The sequence below is a fragment of the Lissotriton helveticus genome, chromosome 3_1 (assembly GCF_964261635.1).
Source record: "Lissotriton helveticus chromosome 3_1, aLisHel1.1, whole genome shotgun sequence".
NCBI lineage: Eukaryota > Metazoa > Chordata > Amphibia > Caudata > Salamandridae > Lissotriton > Lissotriton helveticus.
In genome coordinates this window covers 1,941,534,709-1,941,552,214 of record NC_136061.1, presented here as the reverse complement: position 1 = coordinate 1,941,552,214, position 17,506 = coordinate 1,941,534,709, and the positions used below count along the sequence as shown (strand labels likewise).

At 44.7% G+C, this 17,506-nt stretch overlaps 1 protein-coding gene across 1 annotated transcript in view; it reads right to left on the bottom strand.

Annotated features, from left to right (window-relative positions):
• Positions 1 to 17,506, bottom strand: part of ITGA11 (integrin subunit alpha 11) — a 603,504-nt gene that overhangs the window by 521,031 nt on the left and 64,967 nt on the right. Inside the window, exon 2 of the mRNA XM_078683461.1 lies at positions 7,245 to 7,356. Coding sequence (XP_078539587.1) covers positions 7,245 to 7,356 — 112 coding nt within the window. The remainder of the gene's footprint in view (positions 1 to 7,244; positions 7,357 to 17,506) is intronic.

The following is a 17,506-nucleotide window of genomic DNA, read 5'->3' as shown; positions in this document are numbered from 1 at the left end:
TGATCACATTTCCCATTAGGTATTTGCTTAAAAGGTCTTACGCCGATACCTCATGGTTCATTTGCAGTTTTAAGACAAAACTTCCAATCACAGCCCTGTGCTGCCCACACAGACAGGCGCTGAATGTTATCTCCGACCTCTTCCCAAGAGGCCAGCATGGCACTTTTCGAAATGTATCTCGAATGACGACATGTACAGAGTAGAAGGGGGATGGGAAAGGGACGAAACGAGAAATGGAGAATAGAATGAGCAAATGAAAAAAGAAAGACAGCAAAAAAGAAAGAATAAAATCAAGCCAGACAGAGAACGCGAAAGAGAGCATTAAATAAACGTTGAATGAATGAAGCTCTGGCTGATGAGAGCGAAAGAGTCAGAGATAAGAGAGGCAGAAAGGGGAAAGCCGGGCCGAGAGAGGGAGTCGTTTGGAAAGAGTACAGTCAGCGCATGAACTCTTTGGCAGTGGCTCGGTCTCGGCGGACACGTCGTCAGCTCCTGTGCAGGGGACGCCAGCGCCGCGCCGAGGAAGAGGAGGAGAAGGAGGAAGAACGTGGGCTGTGATTGGCTCGAGCTACGCACGCACTTGTTGAGTTCTCGCTCAGGGTGTGTGTGTCTCTGTCTAAACTAAAGAGACCAATGTCAGCACACTCACCCACTTGTGACCTCCACACAGCTGGCTGTGAGATAACTTCGGCATCCCACCCGCTGACGTGAGACTCTGGAGTGTATTACAGCCCGTGACGCAGAACACAGCTGGGCGTGACGTCAGAGCACACCACACAGTTTTAGGCTGCTGTGTATACGCCATACTTGGGTGGGACTCCTTGGTCTTTCCAGATGTGAGACTTCAGAGCATACATCAGTTAACCAGTTTGCTTGTCAGTCGCGGCCGTAGAACACAGCTGGTGGGTACACCCCTGGACACTCAGCCGGCTACGAACCCCCTCCCCCCCCCCCATCATACAGCACAGCTGTCAGACTCCTATGCACGCAGCCGGCTACGAGGCCCCCTAATCATACAGCGCAACTAGATGTCAGACTCCTGGATACGCACCCGGGTGTGAGGTCCTGGGCATTCAGCGCAACGGCTGTCAGACTCCTGCACAAGGAGCAGGCTGTGAGGCCCCGGGCATACAGCACAGACACTTCTTAGACTTCTGGGTACTCAGTCGGCTGGGAGTCCCCAGGTATACAGCACAGCTGGCTATCAGACTCCTGGGCTCGCAGCCGGCCGTGACGCTCCGGGCATACAGCACAGCTGGCAGTCGGACTCCTGGGCATCCGACTGACAGCACTGCTGGCTGTCAGACTCCTGGACACGGATCTGACTGACAGCACAGCTGGCACTGGCGGTCAGACTCCTGGACACGGAGCAGGCTGTGAGACCCGAGCATACACCATAGATGTGAGACTCGTGGGCACACATCCGGTTGTGAGGCTCCTGGCATACAGCACAGCTGGCAGTCAAAACTCCTGGACACGGATCTGGCTGACAGCACAGCTGGCTGTTAGACTCCTGGACACGGATCCGGCTGACAGCACAGCTGGCAGTCAGACTCCTGGACACGTAGCAGTCTGTGAGGCCCGAGCATACACCAGAGCTAGCTGCGAAACTCGTGGGCACACATCCGGCTGTGAGGCTCCGGGCATACAGCACAGCTGGCAGTCAAGACTCCTGGACACGGATCTGGCTGACAGCACAGCTGGCTGTTAGACTCCTGGACACGGATCTGGCTGACAGCACAGCTGGCTGTGAGACTCTTGGACACGGATCTGGCTGACAGCACAGCTGGCTGTGAGACTCTTGGACACGGATCTGGCTGACAGCACAGCTGGCTGTCAGACTCCTGGACACGGAGCAGGCTGTGAGGCCCGAGCATACACCATAGCCGTGAGACTCGTGGGCACACATCCGGTTGTGAGGCTCCTGGCATACAGCACAGCTGGCAGTCAAAACTCCTGGACACGGATCTGGCTGACAGCACAGCTGGCTGTTAGACTCCTGGACACGGATCCGGCTGACAGCACAGCTGGCAGTCAGACTCCTGGACACGGAGCAGGCTGTGAGGCCCGAGCATACATCAGAGCTATCTGTGAGACTCGTGGGCACCCATACGGCTGCGAGGCTCCGGGCATACAGCACAGCTGGCTGTCAGATTTCTGGACGCGCAGCTGGCAGCAGCGCTTCTGGACATATAACACATCTGGCTCTGATGGCCGGGCATACAGCTCAGCTGTGTCAGACTGCTAGGCACGCTGAAGCCCCCGGGCACAAGAGGTTTGCTGTGAAACGCACGGGCACAGGGCACAGCTGGCTGGAGTCTGGCTAACAGGCCGCGCTCACTGCACTCTGATTCATATCTCTGGATTTATGGCTTAGTGTGCCTCATGGCAAACGTTTGGGAAGCTGCACGTGAGCTGCTTCATCTTAAAACACTTTTATTTCTTTACAGGGCTCATTTATTGTCTGCCTTGTACTTCCTTCAACTTTGAGTGCTTCTTTGTGGTTTCACATTTAATAATAAATCCTTTAAATATTTTGTGCCTTTTAATCCAAGGCTGTTTTAGGTTAATATTTAAGATTCTTATAGCCTCGTAACTTTATCCTTAATGATGCCATTTCCTGCAGCTGCAGAGAGGCAGCAGGCCCCTAGGGACGGGGTGGTGTGCAGGGCCATGGGATTAAGAGTTCCCATGGGGATGGGGCAGGGGGGCTGCTGCTCCAGGAGGGGTTCCTTGAGATCCCTGTGCTCCGAGGGGGTGTACACTGTGATACAAGGAATGTCACTGAAGATACCAAGGCTTGTTTCCTCTTCTCACAGTGTATAATCGTGCTGCTGGTGTAGGGTCGCCACTGCGAAGCCTCAGCTGTAGCACACCACCCCCTGAATGCAACACTCACTCTTCCTGGAAACTCCAAAGTGCTCAAATGTAACCCACAAGGAACTGAAGATTGGGAAATCATGTTTTGGGTAATTATTCTCAGTACTTCTTGTGAATTTACTGTCGTTTATTCTGTTATAGGGGAAATGTAGAGTCCTTGGTGATCTCAATGTCTAACCAGAATGCATGCTCAATTCTGACAGCTAATGTTTAAATTGAGACGGTGGTTGCAGGTGGGGCCACACACATTTTGGGGGACCAGCCCTTATTTTTCCTCAACCAGTATTAACCCAGAGCGAGAGAGTGGAAAAAGACAAAAGAGGGAAAAGGGGAGGTAGAGAGAGACGGGAAAATAGTGGCAAAGGGGGGAAGCAGGGAGGAAAAAGAACCCGCAAGAGTGCTACCTCATGTCTATCTCATCCGCCCTGTTTGGCGGTGGATGAGGGAGGCATGAGGTGGAATCAAGGCTACACATACTTAGTATTTGGCAATCCCGAGAGTCATCACCACCGGCTGCAGAGTTCTGGGAAAAACTTTGTGCCCTGGAACTTAATGTTTTACAAATTAAGCACTGCTGACACTAAACCTTTGTGTCTTAATAGCCATTCCCGGCTTAATTTTTGTATCAGCAGGCCGATTCACAAAGATGGACTCCTACTGGACTCTATTTTCTCATCCTAAGACTTCCCCTTTTGTCTTTTTCCCACATCCTTAGCTTGGATGGACCACTTTGGTGTCACTTTCTCGTTCACATGACACACTGCCTTTTCTTCCATCCCTGATGCCTGCCCTCCACACCGTATGATCAGGGGGCGAGCCACAATCTCCACTTATCATCTTTGAACACGTTCTGCGCATGATGCCGCCATTCTTCTTGAGCGATGGCTCCAATTTGGCAGTCGCTGACTTTCACAACCGGGTCACGACCTCCTTAGACGCAACTGCCCTCTTAAAACTTGGCAATCTCACCGCAAGATGCCCTCAGATGACTGGTAGCCTTCCGGCTCTTCCAGCAGCCGAAAATGCCTGCAACCAATTAGAAACGTCTGGAGAAGCTATTTATGAACCTAAGGATAAGCTGCCCTGTGCCCTGCTCTGCCTCTCTATAAAACCCCTCGTCAAAGAGGCCAACGCCGGTTCTAGGCTGCTGGAATAGGCTACTCAAATAACCCACTCACAGGTTCTTTCAAAACGTTATTCCTTTGTCCCACCCCGCAGTAACAGCCAGCTCCATTACTCTTCCCCCGACTTTATGTATATTTCTCACAGACTCTTTTTAAACAAAACGAGCAAACTCGGATCATCTATTTCCCCCTTCGGATTCATCCAACCGCAGAATAAACTCTCGAGTTCCTCTCCTTTGACCATCGATTACACTTTGTACTCATGAAAAAGATTAAATGGGCCTCCCTCGTGGAACCCTGCCCAATAGTTACCATTTCTTTAGTCCCTGTAATCTTTTCTCCTGCTGTTACGCAACTCCCTAACAACACTCTGGCATCCACCATCTTCCCATCCAATTGGAAAGCGGCCATCATCGTCCTCAAAGAAAACTCAACGCTGATCTTGCCATTCGCAGCAATTTTTCACCCATAACCCTAATCCATTTCCGGCCAAAATTCTAGGAAAAAAGATTAGCAGACTACTCTCTATGTTCATCTCTGAAAACAACATGCTCAGTATGGCTCAATCCACATTCCACCTTCTCCAAAGCACTGAAACTGCACTGATACCAGTTTCTGATGTCCCAAGATATACATGGGACCAGGGAGGGAAAGCCATCACTATTCCACTTGTCTTAAAAACCGCCTTTGAAAACTATTTCCCAAGTTATTCTCTGTTTCTGTCTCTACCAGATCAACATTTGAGGAACCACCTTTTGCCCTAGATTGAATCTTTCCTTTCTGACAGAACAAAAGCAGTCCATTTGCCCCCTTTTCAATCTACTTTCACTCTCCTCCACCACGGGGCCCCCCAAGCCTTATCTCCTGGCCGGACCCTTTTTAGTCTGTGTGTGCTCTCATGATTTTTTTTGTTGGAATTTTTAGAGTTTTATATAGCGTAAACTAGACCCAAAGATATCAGGTATCAGATCGCTTTAAACAAGCACCAATTTTCTTACACAAAGATATGTTCATTTTTCATAGGCACAGGGAGATTAAGTGATTTGCCCAGAATCACAGGATGTTGAGCATCGTTGCCGAGACTCGAACCCGGTTCTCTAGATTTGAGGTCGACCGCTCTAGCCGTAAGGCTATACATCCTCTCATCTTGACTAGGGCTTTTCATTTCTCTCTCATGTCCTACACTGATGACACTCAAATACTTGTTCAATCAAACAGGACATGAAAGAGGTAAAAAGCACGTCAAGTCCCTCTATTCAATGTTGCCAGTAGTATGAGTATACATTCCTTAAAACTCAACAGCAACTAAACAGAGGTTCTGTTCTTTTTTTACCTTTGGCGGTACCCCCCTTCTGTTCAGATCAATAGTCTTTATTCGATCATGACAATGACCATAAAAGCACAGAATTAAAATACATTATACATCATGTCGCTTTTCAAATTCAGAGGTTACTCAAAGGATACACACATCAAATTAAAACGGATTTAAAACATCATTAAATACGATCTATGTATACACTTAGCCAATTATATAAAAATTACTGTATAAGCACCCCTGGTGACTAGTACTCATTTAAAACTGTTGACAGTCTAATCAGGGCTGAAATAAGTTTCCTTATGAAGCATACCTCCGCCTCAAATTTATTGCAAACAAAATATAGTTGAGGAAAGAGAAACAAACTGTAGGAGTATTAATTTTTTTTTTTAAATCAACCCCTCTTGGTGCGATGTAAAATGCTTGTGCTTTAAAAGTGGTTGTAAAAAGCGTGTTCTCAAGCTACGATATAAAGTACAAAAAAATATAAAGTGTGCTATGGTTTGTGGTGAAAAGTTATCACATGGGCAATCCTGAAGAGATTCAAACCAGGAGCCAGAGTTAGGGAAAACAAAGAAATAATGAATGGTATGTAATCTGAGCTAAGTGAGATAACATCAATGTTCTGGTTTTTCGACCCAGGTTAGATACTGCTCTGACCCAGGCGTTCTGGAAATAGGCACATAGTTAAGAACTGTGGTTAAATGACTTGACCATGCCATTCTAATCTCTTTATTTATCATGATACATTTTTCCTTAACTATAGTCTTAGTTTGGGGACCAATGCTATCTGGAAAACCAAAGAGGTTAACCAGGCCCAGATCATTAAGGCTTTTCTTAACATATGCCAGCCAAGGAATAGAGCATCAGTTGTCTAGTTTCAGACAGTCACTCAAAATGTCTCTTTAGAAACCTGCTTGTGCTGTATGCCATACCTCTTTCCAGAATAATCTGCAAAATACAGAGTAAAACTCTCCCGCAGCATGCTACTGCTGGAAACCAGCAGAGAAACCTCTCATCAATTGGAAAATAACTGATAGCGGATAGCTTAGATCATCACCCAACACAGGAGGATATATGCTGCCTCCAGGTCAAGAATCAGCCACCTACAAATGACTCTCTATCCCACAAAACACCCTCTATGGAAAAGTCCCAGAGTAATCAATGTCTGAGCAACCTGTGCCACAACAAATCAAACACTCCGAAAATCATAAGCTCCTTCAAATGCTTTGCGTCTCAAAATGTGCTACTGGAAGCGAACCTTCTGACACCGTCAGAAGACTCTCCTAAGAGCCAGATAATCTAACCTATTACCTTAAAGAGAACATCTCAAGATCCACAGAAAATCCAACCTCTGAACACTGGAAGCTCCCACTGACAAAGCACTTCGTAGACTCAAAGGAGTTTAGCACATTCCAACCTCAGATCAACAGTCATCATATTACAATTCCAGGACAGTACAATTATAAGAAATTCCCTCCTATTCTGATACACTGCGATTGGCTGAGAGATCTCCTTTTTAATAGAAAAATTGGGGTCTAGACTGGAAACATTGCATTTAACTCTTTGAATCTTTTTCACAAGATTTCCATTTTGACAACTCAGGAGTTTTTGATAAGGAAACTGGGAATGTTCACGCAGCAACTCTGCCTACTCTACCCCATAAAATTCAGGAATTACGGTTTTCTATGCTACAGAGCCTTGCAAATACTCATAATTTGTGGTAGTTCTGCACATTACATTAGACAACGTTACTAGACATAAAATGAAGCTGTAACCTGAAAATACTGCTCTCACTTTTGGAAGCTCGGTGCACAGAAACCCAGAACAGAAGCCTACAGCGTCTATGCATATGATATGTGGACAATATGTTTTTTTAACACAATGCGGAATTACACATCAATGCATGTGGCTCACACACTTACCACTTCTTTCCACCAACCTCATGCTGCTGCACTGTGTAGCCAAAGAAAGCATCTTTTGAACCCCGGATGATTTTCGGCCTCTTGGTGTCGATGTTGAAGGCCTCGCAAACCCCTGAAAAATAGAGTACAGTGGGTCAGAAACAAGATCAAGCAGCACAGACAGAAGAGTCCTCCTCGGGCAGAGAAGAGTCAGCAAAAAGGAAAACTTCCAACTACTCTCTACACTACAGCCGCCCAACTACAAACTGTGCCACAGCAGGCCAATATTGGGGAGCAAGCCCTCTTCGCTCTTACAAGCTGACAGCCACATTGACGCATCCCTAGAAGCAGTTGAGGAGTTCTTCCTTTGATAGGGGAGGCAAACATATAAATGTGTTGATTACTTACCGCTAATGTCATCCCTCGGGTTCCATCTTCCTCAGGCAAGTCCATACATTCAATGGTAAGTGCGTGACTTTTGGGACAGGCCCTCTGCTGTGTATCCCAAGGGGCGTGTCCCAAGGTCAGGCCAGAGAAAGGTTGCATCATAATAAACGATTTGTCTCAGAGGAAAAGGTGATAGTGGCATTTTAAGGTTGGATAGCACATCCTTTACCCTACTTCCCTATTGACTTTACTATGCTGCTATCTAGCTTGGGGAACATCCTTTACGACGCAACTATTACACCGCACTACCATTACAATGCGGGGATTACAATGAAAGTCGTTACAACAACTTTCGCTGGAGGGCGCTGTTGGATAGGGAATAGTTTAATTTTCTATCCTACACCTTCCCTACTATCCACGGGGACTGGAGTTGGAATAGAAAATTAAACTATTCCACTATCCAGCGCCCCCAAACGCAAGTCGTTGTAACGACTTGCGTTGTAATCCCCGCATTGTAATGGCATGCGGGGTAAAAGCTTTGGCTGATCTTCACCTACTAGGGTAGCTGACAACACAGCATTTCTGCTGAGAGGTGGAAGAACATGGGAAATCTCTCTTCATACAGGCCCACTCAGTTTATTCGAGATTACCAGCAACCTGTCCGAGACATCTGGATTATGAATTCTCTCACCAGTGGCAGCATCCTCTTTAGGACAAAGTGGTACCTCTGCTGGGCAGATCCTCGCTTAAATTAGAATGGGTGCCTAGCGCGTCTGGGAAAAGAGAACCTTGTTCCTGCTTGAATCTTGTGGTGACCCATGTCTATTCAGCTGCAGTACTGAACCCGCCGTGAGAGGGCGCTGCACTGAACTGCTGGAAGAGGCTGCTGTCCCTCCACTTTGTCTCCGAGACTCAGGTTTCATTTTGAGGCAGCCCCTGCCCAGTTAGTGTAGAGAACCAATACTAACGCCTCTTCTACTGGAAATCAACTTCAACTGGAGGTCAGGCACTTTCTCACTGTCTAAGTATTTTCTGTGGAAATAAGAACTGTAAGATTTAAGCACACCGCACTTAAACTCGGGGAAGATTTCTGCAAAAGCGTCTACGAGCCAATGTTCCTGGCGTCCTCCGAGTCTGCCCAGTTTTGTCACTCGACATCCTGGCTGCATCTGTTAAGCATTTCCATCCCTAAGTGTTTCTGCATCTACCCATGAAGGCAGGATTCTTCATCAATGTCACCCGCTCCATCGTGCCATCCTGGGATGCCTTGTCAACCCGACCCTGGCCATTCCCCGCACACCCTCATCTGCATTGAAACGTGTTTTTCTTCTTCCTACCCAATATATCCATCCACAACTCAGTTATGGGCTGACTACTTGTGCACATCACGAGTCAGAAAAATAGAGCATAGAACCACTGAAAGCTCTATCTGAAGCCCACTTTAATGTTAAGTCAGACAAGTTTTTTCTTAGGAATTCAATGGTCCTATTCAGATTTCAATTCTCATTTCAGGATTTTCCCTTATATGTATATTCTTTTTTAGGGTTGAGCTTGTGAGAGCATTTGCTAGCGTATGCGTTTCGCTTACAAGACACTCTTGTATCCAAAAAGGGCTTGTTAGGCTCGAGCCTGGAGAGCAGGCGGTGGCTCAAGCATCTCTCTTGCGAGATGCTCTCAGATCTAAAACGGACTTGGAGCCCACACATTGTATACCATTTGTTGGCTTGCGTGGCACACTTCTTTACAACCTCGTAATCTGTCAGGGGAGGTCAAATATAATTTCTGTTCCTCTCTGTGGAGCAGGGACCAAGCACTGATGAATTCAACTTAATCAGTGCCCTTCCGCTGCCCCCGTAGTGATTGAGGTGCTATTTTGTTCTGGTTTTTTTTCTCAGAGTTTTATATAGCACGAACTTGACCCGAATCGGCTATCAGAGCGCTTTAAATAGCACCAGTTGCAATATAGGAGGACACATTCGTTTTTGTTTAACTTTTAGTGCCCTGCAAACAGAAGATGTGTGACTGACAAAAACGTGCCCAGCAAGAGAAACACAATTGCAAAAGTTTAGTTTCTATATTTAACTTTCTTTTCTTTTGCCAAGTCTTCTTTTCTCACTTTGCACTAATTTTTTTTCTTGTTTTGTGTGGATTTTTATATAGCGTGAACTAGACCCAAAGGTATCAGAGCGCTTTACATGAGCACTAGTTACTTTACAGAAGGAGACATTCATTATTTGGTAGGCGCGGGTAGATTAAGTGATTTGCCCAGAATCACAGAATGTTGAGCATCCCTGCCAAGACTCGAACCCGGTTCGCACGCAGCGAGGTCGACCGCCCACCGGCCCCATTCTCTCATGTTTTCTTTTTCTTTTTGCTCATGGGTGCTGTTCTAAAAAATGAGAATTATCGAATTGCAAAGCGACTGTTTCTTTTTTAAGTGTAATTTCAGAAATGACACCTTAACAGACAGTACACTCCAATCTGGCTCACTCCAGTTCATGCCAGTCCTAGCCACACCACCTCACCGCATACCAATCCCCCCATTCAAACCAATCCACCCCAGACCACTCCAATCTACCCCTCCAATTCACCCATTCCCACCCCAATACATCCGACTCCAATCCAATCCACCCCACCCCAATCCAAAACAATCTGCCATACTCCAATCTGCCCCACACCAATACAAAGCAATCTGCCAAATTCAATCAAAAACAATCTACCCCACTCAATCTAAAACAATTTGTCTGACTCTAATACAAATCTATCTGCCCCACTCCAATACAAAGCAATCTCACCTACTCCAATCTAAAACAATTTGCCCCACTCCAATCAGCCCCACTTCAATCCAAAACAATCTGCCCACTCCAATCCAAAACCAATTGGCCCCACTCCAATCCAGTCCATCTCACCCCAATCCAATCCAACCCACTCCTCCCCAATCCCCCCACCTATCCCAAATCCGGCCAAATACAATCTAACCCACTCCGATCCTCCCAACCCACCCCACTACAATCTACCCCAACCCAATCCAATCAACCCCACCCCACTCCAGTTCATCTCACCCAATATAATCCACCTCAATCCAATCCACCATCCACCCAAATTCAATCCACACAACTTAATCCAGACCACCTCACTTCAGTCCAATCTACCCCACTTCAATCTAATCTACTCCACTCCAATCCACCCCACCCAATGCCAATCCAATTCTCCCATTCCCATTCACCCCACTCCATTCCATTCCGCCCCATTCCATTCTACCTCACTCCATTCCACCCACTCCAATCCAATCCAATACAATCCACCCCACTCTAATCAACCCCGCCCAATTCAGTTCACCCAACCCCATTTCAATCCACCCCACTCAAATCTAATCCACCCCATCCCGTCCATCCCACTCCACTACTCCCCACTCCATTGCAGTCTAATCCACCCAACTCTACTTCAATACAACCCACCCGAGTTCAGTCCAATCCATCCAGCCTACCACGCTCCAATCCACCCCTCTCCAATCCAATCCAATCCACCCCACTCTAGTCCAATACACCCCACATTAGTCCAATACACTCCACTTTAGTCCAATACACCCTACTCCAAACCACCCCCCCCCCAGGTCCAGTCCAATCCATCCCTCCTCCACTCCACTCAAATTCACCCCACTCCAAACCCCCTACTCTAATCCAATACACCCAACCCCAAACCAATCTAATTCACTCCACTCCAATCCACCCCAATCCAATCCACCTCACCCCATTTCAATCCACTCCTCTCCAATCCAATCCCCCAATCCAACCTATTCTACCCTAATCAATCTACCCCAATATACTTCAACACAGTCCACTCCACTACCTCAATCCATTTCAACCCACTCCACCCTATTCCACTCCTCTCTACACCACTCCACTCTACAACACTGCACTCTGACTCTCTCTGCCACTGAACTACTGAACTCTGCATACTTCATATCCACTGTATGACTTTATACTCCAATAAATCCATCCCTCCTCCACTCCACTCAAATTCACCCCACTCCAAACCACTCTACTCTAATCCAATATGCCCATCCCCAACCCAATCTAATGCACTCCACTCCAATACACCCCAATCCAATCCACCTCCCCCATTTCAATCCACTTCCCTCCAATCCAACCCCCATCCAACCTCTTCTACCCAAATCAATCCACCCCAATCTACTTCAACACAGTCCACCCCACTACCTCAATCCATTTCAACCTACTCCACCCCATTCCACTCCACTCTACACCACTCCACTCTACAACACTGCACTCTATGACTCTCTTTGCCACTGAACTACTTAACTCTACTTCCCTCCTCACTGTTTGACATTCTACTCCAACAAATCCAGTCTATCTATGGCACTTTACTCCCCCCTCCCATTCCACTCTAGGACACTCTAAACCACTAACTTTTAGCCATGCTGAACAGCAGCCACACTGGTGTGTAACATGGCAAACAACAGATTGCCAAACCCAATAGCTCTTGTATAGGCGACACCTATTGGCTTTGCCAATGATTGTGTAAGTGTCTGGGCATTCCTTGTCGTTTCATTACTGAATCTAAGGGGGCTCATTAACTAAGTGTGCTGCTATAATCTTAAGAGAATTGCTGCTCCTGTGCCCAAGACAAAATGGGAGCCAGGGTAGCGTCTCCGGGCCATTTGCCGCTAATTAGGCTAGGCTGATCAAGTTCTATATCGATGGTGATGTAGATGTGATGTCATTGTGGCAGTGGAGTGATGTCATATGATGTCAAATGACTGTGGCTTGAGGCCCGATTCACAACTGTAATCTCAGACAAAATCCTAACTTTACGACTTTCGGTATTCACAAAGGGCATGTAGGAGTAGTAAAGAGAAGTAAAGTTAGGATTCCTAACATTACTATTCCTAAATGCCCTTTGTGAATACCGAAAGTCGTAAAGTTAGGATTTTGTCTCAGATTACTTTTGTGAACCGGGCACTTAGTTGCTTGCAAAGTGCGTTGTACACCCTGAGGCATAGTGAAAGGGGTAACGGAAAGCAGTAAATGTGCTGCGTGTGTTATTTTATCTGGTGCAAAAGCCGAATACACTACTTATTTCTTCTGGCAATAGTAGGCTTTAGTCCACGGGTGTCGAGTTGGACATGTGGGCCGACTGTCGCACTGAAACATCTGGTTAACAGGGAATAGATGAAACTATTAGTCATTCACCTAGTATCCTTTAGTGGTGGTCTACTAATACACTCCACATGCAGTAACGGCCCAATGTGCTGTAGACATGCAGATGTGTGGTGTGATATGCTATTTATTACCAATACTGAGCGGGGGGAGGGTCCCTGAGTCATGCGAGACAAAGCGTCTAGTGGGTAATAATATCTTAACCCAAAGCAAGGGAGAGAAAAACACCCAAAGGGGATAAAAGAATGAAAGCAACATGAGTTGCAGTCAAGATTGTACAGCCTTGGTATTCGGCACGCTGACATTCAGTAGCTTCGTCTGCGGGTTCTGAGCAAAAGTTTGGGCCCTGGCGAATATTATTTTACAAATTAAACACTGCAGATGTCGCCGCATGTCCTGCGATCTTTGCAATATTCATATTTAGCAGCATGAAACATGGCAGCATGAAAAACACGGTCTCAAGAATACTGCGATACCCATCCCCAAGGGGGCGCTGGATTCCGCTAGCTGAAGATTGCAAACCTGTCTCCACGTTCGGATAGTTAGCATCGTCACTCCCCAATTCATAACCTTTAATGCTTTACTGCAAAGCGTCCCTCCCTCACAAGGAGGCGTTTACACCAATGGACACCCAGGGTTGCAATGGAAAGGCCATCCTGCTCGGTGGGTATCGGTTCCACCGGCCGCAGGGTGGACCTCGCCTGCGCTTCCCTCATTGCTGGATCTCTCGATGGCCTTTAATATCATCATATCAAACAAATTGGAGGTACCCCTGTGATATATGGCAGGGAAGGGGAAGGGGTTATAATACTGAAATGGTTTATCCTTATACCCAGAAAGATTTTTTCGATCGCCCAAGAGAAAATTTCCCCTATAGGAACTAAGGACAACAACCATGGCGTACATATCCTAAAAAACGAGTGACTTGGTCAGACTCTTCGTACACTAGCACGGATTCTGAACAAGATAAAACAGCTGATAAAAATAGGACAGGAGAATCCACATCAACCCCAAACAGAGAATCGCTACCTTTTTTAGGCCAACGTAGTCGAGGGAACCACCAAAACCACAACAATCACCCGAGAGGCAACGGGAGAGGGAAGTTTTTCCCTCAACCTCAACAACAGAGGAGGTACTATACAAGAAGCCAACCGAAGTGGGATTAAATCAAAAAGCCGCAATTATAAATCTTTCGGATATCATCTTAACAGAAACAGAGAAAAAAGTCCTTGAGAAAGGTTTAGGTTTTGCTATCAGTACTAAAATTAATAAATATAATTTAGAAAGAGATCTACAGGGATTCTTTAGAAAGATCAGATTGCAAGATTTTTTTAGAGACAAACCACCAAAAGAGAATTTCACCAATAAATCTGGTCTCAAATCAAAATCCACATGGACACCCAATATCGGGATGGTGAATAAACAAGTAGACCTTTTCAAGACGGTGGTTGAAAGCAATATCTCTGAACTTTTAACTCACCCTTTAACAGGCATAAATAATGTAAGCGTAGCAGAAAGAGTGGCCCTAAAAAATCTTGAAAATAATGATCTCCTAACGGTTAAACCAGGGGACAAAGGAGGAAGTATTGTTCTTATGAATTCAGACGATTATGATAAAAGAATGATGGTTCTACTCAACAATAAAGAACATTATTGTTCCTCTAGTAGATCTGAGTGGAATGCGTTGATTCAGAAAGTAAACACGCTTCTTGACTATGCCCGAGAAGATGAGATAATCTGCATAGATGAATATAAATTTTTTTAAAACGAGGCACCTATAATTCCTGCCCTATATGGGCTCCCAAAAGTCCACAAAAACTTAACTGATCCACCAATGAGGCCCATTGTGTCATCAATTGATTCTGTCACAGAACCCTTGAGCAAATATATTGACAAGTTCCTGCAACCGATCGTCACTAAGCAGAAAGCATACATAAAGGATACAACCTGCATGATTGATAAAATAGAAGGTTTATCATATGACACGACCACACAATGGCTGGTTACTTTAGACATAGAGGCCCTCTATACAAACATCCCTCAGGATGATACCATCGAGATGTTAGAGGGCCTCTTAAAAATAGGATCAGAAGACTTAAATCAACATGCCACATTTATTGTAAATTGTGCAGAAATTATTTTAAAAAATAATATTTTTTTATTTAAAAACAATTTTTTTAAACAAACAAAAGGCACCAGCATGGGGGCTACCTGTGCCCCAAGTCTAGCGTGCCTCTATGTAGCGGCTTTCGAGGAAAGGCACATTTTTAATAATTTAGCTCCCTTTAGTGAAAATATCACACATTGGTCGAGGTTCATCGACGATATTTTCTTCATTTGGTCCGGTACCCTAGACTTGCTTAATGAATTTATTCTCTGGCTAAACTTAGGGGATAAAAATTTGAAATTTACCTCTAATTACAATAAAGAAACAATAGAATTTCTGGACATCAGAATTCGAGTAAATAATGGAATATTAGGTGTCGATCTCTATACTAAACCTACCGACCGAAACACGCTGTTACATTATAAAAGCAATCACCCCAATAGTCAAAAGGACAATATACAGTTCGGACAATATTTGCGTATTAGAAGAAACTGTACCAATATGCAAGATTTTAATAAACATGCCGACGTCCTATCAGACAAACTCAGACAAAGGGGATACCCAAAGAATCTGATTAAACGTGCTTATAAGCGTGCAAAGTATTACAATAGAGAGACACTGTTTGAGAAAAACAACGATAAGAACATTGCAGACAAGACTAGAGATAGACTAATTTTTGTAACTAATTACAGTGCAGCAAGTAACAAGATTAAAAACATCATAAATCGCAATTGGGCGTTACTGAACGACAGGCCAGGAGAAAAGATTCCAAAACCTATGTTTAGCTTTCGTAGAAATAGAACAATCAGGAACTGCTTGGTTCATACCTTCAAAGAAAAGACCCGCACCAATCAAAATACCATCAATAATACACCTTTCCCAGTCGGGAACTTTACTTGTAATATGTGTTTGAATTGCACATCATTAATCAAAGGTAAGGCAGTCACATACAACGGAGTAGAACATAAGATCAAAAACTTTGTTAATTGTAAAACGAAAAATCTAGTCTACATGATTATATGCCCCTGCAACAAAGCTTACATAGGTGAAACAGCGAGAGAGATAAAAACCAGAATTACAGATCATAAGTCTGCCATTAGAACTCAAAAGAAATCCGCCCCATTAGTGGAACATTGGCTAACACACAAACACAAAATAGAAGATCTTAAATGGTGTGTAATAGAGGCCATCTCACATAATACCCGAGGCGGTAACATGGACAATAAAAGGAAAAAAAGAGAACAGTTCTATATGTCCTTGTTCAATACCTTCCGCACTGGTTTAAATAACAGGGAGGAATGGGAGAGATTGATCTTATAAAACAACGATTGATCCAATATGAAATTAACATCTGTTATGTTTCCTTGGCCCAGTCCTATGTCCATAACTATATCCAGTTCAGGTCATTCTTTATTGTAAGGGTCATTCTTAGAATTAGTGAGACATTTAGATGAGCACACAGTAAACACCCCTGGCACCCATATACCAGTGATCATTTTCCATACTATAGAGGGATTAGACCAAACCATAACAATGTTTATCTTGCATGTTTTTCGATGAACTGAGAATTTTGTAATCTCTATGTCTTAAACAACTGTACTGTGATTACGAGATATTGCACACCTAGCCCGGTCATAGGAAATATTATGATCACAAATGAAAGTGAAAACAGATAGAGAACATAATGCAATGTATTATAACGTGAATATGCAAATTATAGACATGTGCCTGATAGGCAGGAGGGATGTATTTAATACGTGTCAAACTAATGTGAACAATAGAAATGTTAAGATTATTATATGACTTAGCAACTGGAAGCATGTGTTTGTAGTAGAATAATAATGTGGAGTTCGAGTTTATCAGCTTAATAAGTTAGTACCAGCGATGGTTATTATAAATTCGGGTCGAATTTACGGTCAGCAGCCCGTTCCAAGATGGCCGGCATCGAAAATTCGGCGAGAATTACATATATCATTACAGATACCGCTGTAAACTAAAGATAGGATGTGGATTCCGCTTCTTCTAATTTACATAGAAAAAAGCAGATTATGTGATATCTCACAATAAATAGGAAAACAATTTAGATTTTGCGGCAACCGAGGTCGTTTACTTCCGGTTCAATTATGCCTGTTTTTTCCGAACTAAGATGAATATCGCATTTTAACAACGTATATTGACACCGAATAACAGGGCGATATCAAAAATATGAATCGTTCGATTCATTTGTAAGTATTAAACTGCGATATTACAAATAACCGAATCTCTTCCGGGTCACTATGGGTTCTCGACCTATAAAAATGCCAGCGACGCGTATTTGCGGTACTCTTCAAATTTCCAGGAAGACGGGTACGCCGAGGAGCAGGGAGGCTGAATTCCGAATATAAGGTGAGGTTTAGCCCTAGGACCTGCGCGTAATGACAAGACAAAACCCACTTTTGGGTGGTGACGCTTACATGTCTGAAGTATCCAAACTTTAAGTTTTAAACGATACGCCAGAAAAATCCTTTTTGATAGAGACTGTGAGATCAGCCCAGTTTTTGAGGAGAATAGGTATAAGGGGATGATACAGAAACCGGTGGTCATCGGAATTTATGGAACCGCTTTAAATCACT